At 39.3% G+C, this 3,986-nt stretch overlaps 1 protein-coding gene across 2 annotated transcripts in view; it reads left to right on the top strand.

The window, feature by feature from the left end:
• The window catches only part of dmbx2 (diencephalon/mesencephalon homeobox 2), a 16,249-nt gene extending 12,530 nt beyond the window's left edge, over positions 1-3,719 (top strand). The window contains exon 4 of one of the 2 annotated variants that reach the window (XM_061976380.2): positions 2,224-3,719. In XM_061976380.2, the coding sequence (XP_061832364.1) occupies positions 2,224-2,676 (453 nt within the window). In that variant the 3' untranslated portion in view covers positions 2,677-3,719. The remainder of the gene's footprint in view (positions 1-2,223) is intronic. The other variant, XM_061976381.2, reaches the window with a different exon arrangement.
• Positions 3,720-3,986: the final 267 nt, after the last annotated feature.

Below are 3,986 nucleotides of genomic sequence, written 5' to 3'. Positions count from 1 at the left end.
CCTTGGCAAGTTTCACTGCAATAAGGCGCTTTTGGTAGCCATCCACAAGCTTCTGGCAAGCTTATGCTTGAATATTTGACCACTCTTCTTTACAAAATTGGTGCAGTTCAGCTAAATTTGTTGGTTTTCTGACATGGACTTGTTTCTTTAGCATTGTCCACATGTTTAAGTCAGGACTTTGGGAAAGCCATTCTAAAACCTTAATTCTAGCCTGATTTAGCCATTCCTTTACCACTTTTGACATGTGTTTGGGGTCATTGTCCTGTTGGAACACCCAACTGCGCCCAAGACCCAACCTCCGGGCTGATGATTTCAGGTCATCCTGAAGAATTTGGAGGTAATCCTCCTTTTTCATTGTCCCATTTATTCTCTGTAAAGCACCAGTTCCATTGGCAGCAAAACAGGCCCATAACATAATACTACCGCCACCATGCTTGATGGTAGAATTGGTGTTCCTGGGATTAAAGACCTCACCTTTTCTCCTCCAAACATATCGCTGGGTATTGTGGCCAAACAGCTCAATTTTTGTTTCATCTGACCACAGAACTTTCCTCCAGAAGGTCTTATCTTTGTCCATGTGATGTCAGATGAAATAAAAATGTTGCTGTTTGGCCACAATACCCAGCAATATGTCCTATAAACATATTGCTGGGTATTGTGGCCAAACAGCTCAATATGTCCTCCAAACAGATTGTAGAAATTATTGGAAACTCATGACAGCCAAGACATTATGTTCTTTACAAGTGTATGTAAACGTTTGACCACGACTGTGTCAAAAGTCATATATATATATATATATATATATATATATATATATATATATATATATATATATATATATATATATATATCCCAAAAGTCCCCACAAGTGATGATCAAAAACTTGGTCCCCATTCCAAATGATAACCAGTGTGTGTGTGTGTGTGTGTGTGTGTGTGTGTGTGTGTGTGTGTGTGTGTGTGTGTGTGTGTGTGTGTGTGTGTGTGTGTGTGTGTGTGTGTGTGTGTGTAACCCTGCCAACTGTGTCATGTCTAAAAGGCTTTCTTATTGTTAAAAACTGGACTTAGAAAGACATTAAAAGGTTTTTTGTATGCTCTAGCTATGAAAGTATTCGGTTTATGATGACCAGAAGAAGATTTGACTATGGGAATGTGTGCATAAATGACACAACCAACAAAAATGCAGTAAGTTTATAATTAAATAATAGGAAATCATGTATTATTAATATTTTACAAGTTATGTTAAGATTTGTATGTACTATCATGTCATAAGAACAATAAAAAAATATGTAAAATGTTCAAAGTTTATATGAAATTGTAAAGAAATATGTTCATAGGTCTAAGGGGAAAGAACATTGTTGCATATCTCCTAACGCAGTGAAGTCGATTCAAAACTGTTATAACCAAACACAATAAATGGGCAAAAACTATGTTATTTTGAAATTGTATCTTAATTTAACCTCTTAAGGCCCAAGCTGTTTGTTTACATGCTTTTTTTTTTATTTCTCTTTGCTATTTGGGCTTTTTGGACCCTAATTACAATAAAAACTAAAAATAGTCTTTTGATATGATGTACTTAGTCCATAAGTACACAAACGTGTACATGCAAATTTGTATTTTTTACACTTTTTTTCCCCAAATTCCATTGTATGTTATACTCTTCTGACACCACCAGATGGCAGTATAAGTGTCCATATGTCGGCATAAGACCCCAATTCAGTAGTGTACACAATTTTGGAAATAAGAGCTAAAATGTGCTGTCCACGCATGTGGCCACTAAGGCCTTTTGAGGTTTTAAGGGAAAATGTTCAGCCACAATATATACTCTAATAGTACGGTGGTTTTAGAAATATGGTCGTAAATAATATAATAATAATAATAATAATGGATTAGATTTATATCGCACTTTTCTCGACACTCAAAGCACTTCACAGAGAAGAAGACGGCGCTCGAAGCGATGCTAAATTAGTAACTATCTCCATGGGCTTTTGAATGGATATGGCCCCAATACTGCTAAACTGAACTAAAACTATTACAAAGGACATGTTGAAGTCCAGCAGAAACAAAGTATAATTGTGGTTTTGGCCCTTAACAACTGCATAGAGTTTGTGGTCTGTCCTGCATTATGTATTATTTTACTCTGCCACAATGACTCCTTCAATAAAACAACAAAAATGTGTCTTTTGAAGATCTGTTATGTATTTACTGTGCCGAATCCTCTCAGGTGTGGTTCAAGAACCGAAGAGCAAAGTTTCGCAAAGTTCAAAGATGTCCCGCCCTCTGCACAGAACAAAAGGAGGACAAGCTGGGAGAGGATGTGGACCGAGATGTGGACACTGAAAGCAACATCCCACTCAAGCCAGCTCTGCCCCAACTTCCTGTGTCAGATAAAAGACGAGATCTTTGTCCGCGTACGGACGCTCACCTCGTCTCCAGGCGACCCTGCCCTCCGCTTTTGCCTTTCATCCCAGGCCGCAGTTACAGCCACTCACCTCACCAGCCTCTTTTTGGGATGCTGTCAACAGACTTTATAGCTCCTCCGGAGTTCTGGCCTTTGGTCCAGCAGCATAGCTCCTGCTTAGGGACCCCTACTTCAGTCATTACTAAAAACTGCAACCTCTCCTATCAAACTGCTTCTGCCAATAAAGCTTTGCTGCATTTTAACCTGGGATTGTGAGTGAGTGAGTGAGTGAGTGAGTGAGTGAGTGAGTGAGTGTTCATTTTGGTCTTACTAGGGTCTGACGTTATAAGATGATCCAAATGTCACCAGTTATTAAAAATATAAACAAGAATTGAACGTGGTCAAAGCCTTAATGGACAAGTGCCCTGCCCCCGCCTCACAAGTGTTTATGCTGAAGATCCTCAGCCATGACAAATGTAAAGCCTCACTCACATTGTACATATTGTGATGTTTCTTTTTTTTTAGCATATGGAGCTCATATATTTGTATCTATAGTAATGACAATGGCGGCTATGTAACAAAGCACTGCAGCATATAAATGTGAAATAATAAAGTGGTTTGTATTTAAACTCTCCGAGGTAGCCCAGTTCTTAATGTGAGGATCCAAAACTCAACGTGTGGTTTTGTTGTGGATATTATTAATGAATAGTTGCAACTAATTGGAATGTCATCACTGTACAAACAGTTCATAATTCATACAGTCAACTAGTGGTTTGCTAGCTGCACTAAAGCGAACCAACAGGCCCTCCAGCGAGTGGTTAAAGCGGCGGGGAAAATTACAAGGACGATACTCCCAGAGATGAGTGCCATGTACACAACTCGCTACCTAAAGCGAGTACACAACATCCTGAAGGACAGATACCACCCAGCACATGACCTCTTCAACTTGCTACCCTCAGTAAGGAGGTATAGATCGATTCGCGCCAGGACCACCAGAATGTCTCACAGTCTGTATCCCCAGGCTGTGAGACTGCTAAATGAACAGCCTGCCCCTTTGCTGCCCCGGACCATCTTATTACCTCACTCTTCACCACCTCAATAATTGTGCTCTGGACATTGCATTGCTGCAACATCAACGTAACACCCATCAGACATCTGATTGTTCCCACCCCTACGTCCCTCTATTCGCCATCTTCCTGACAATGCTAAAATGCTAAAATGTAAATTATTGTCAACCTGCACATCAATGCAGTTTCTATGCCGCTGGACAAAGCTCAAACAAAATCTCGTTGTTCATGTATGACTTAAGTGTTATTATGATAATGACAATAAAGGAATTGATTGATTGATAGTGCCTGGGCAATTATTTTGACTTGGGAGCCACATTTAGAGAAAAAAATGTGTCTGGGGGCCGGTACATCTATTTTTAGGAACACTAATACAAAACCTCACAATAATGTCTGATTGAATGCTAAAAATGTTATGACAGACCGCCTTAAAAAACGTAATGGAATTGTACATTTTTCTATGAACGATAAAATACTGAATATTGACAAAATATGAACGCCACGTCCCTTTTCGATCAA

The sequence above is a fragment of the Nerophis lumbriciformis genome, linkage group LG14 (assembly GCF_033978685.3).
Source record: "Nerophis lumbriciformis linkage group LG14, RoL_Nlum_v2.1, whole genome shotgun sequence".
Lineage (NCBI taxonomy): Eukaryota > Metazoa > Chordata > Actinopteri > Syngnathiformes > Syngnathidae > Nerophis > Nerophis lumbriciformis.
The sequence above is the reverse complement of the archived record's forward strand: the minus strand, read 5'-3'. Positions and strand labels throughout refer to the sequence as shown.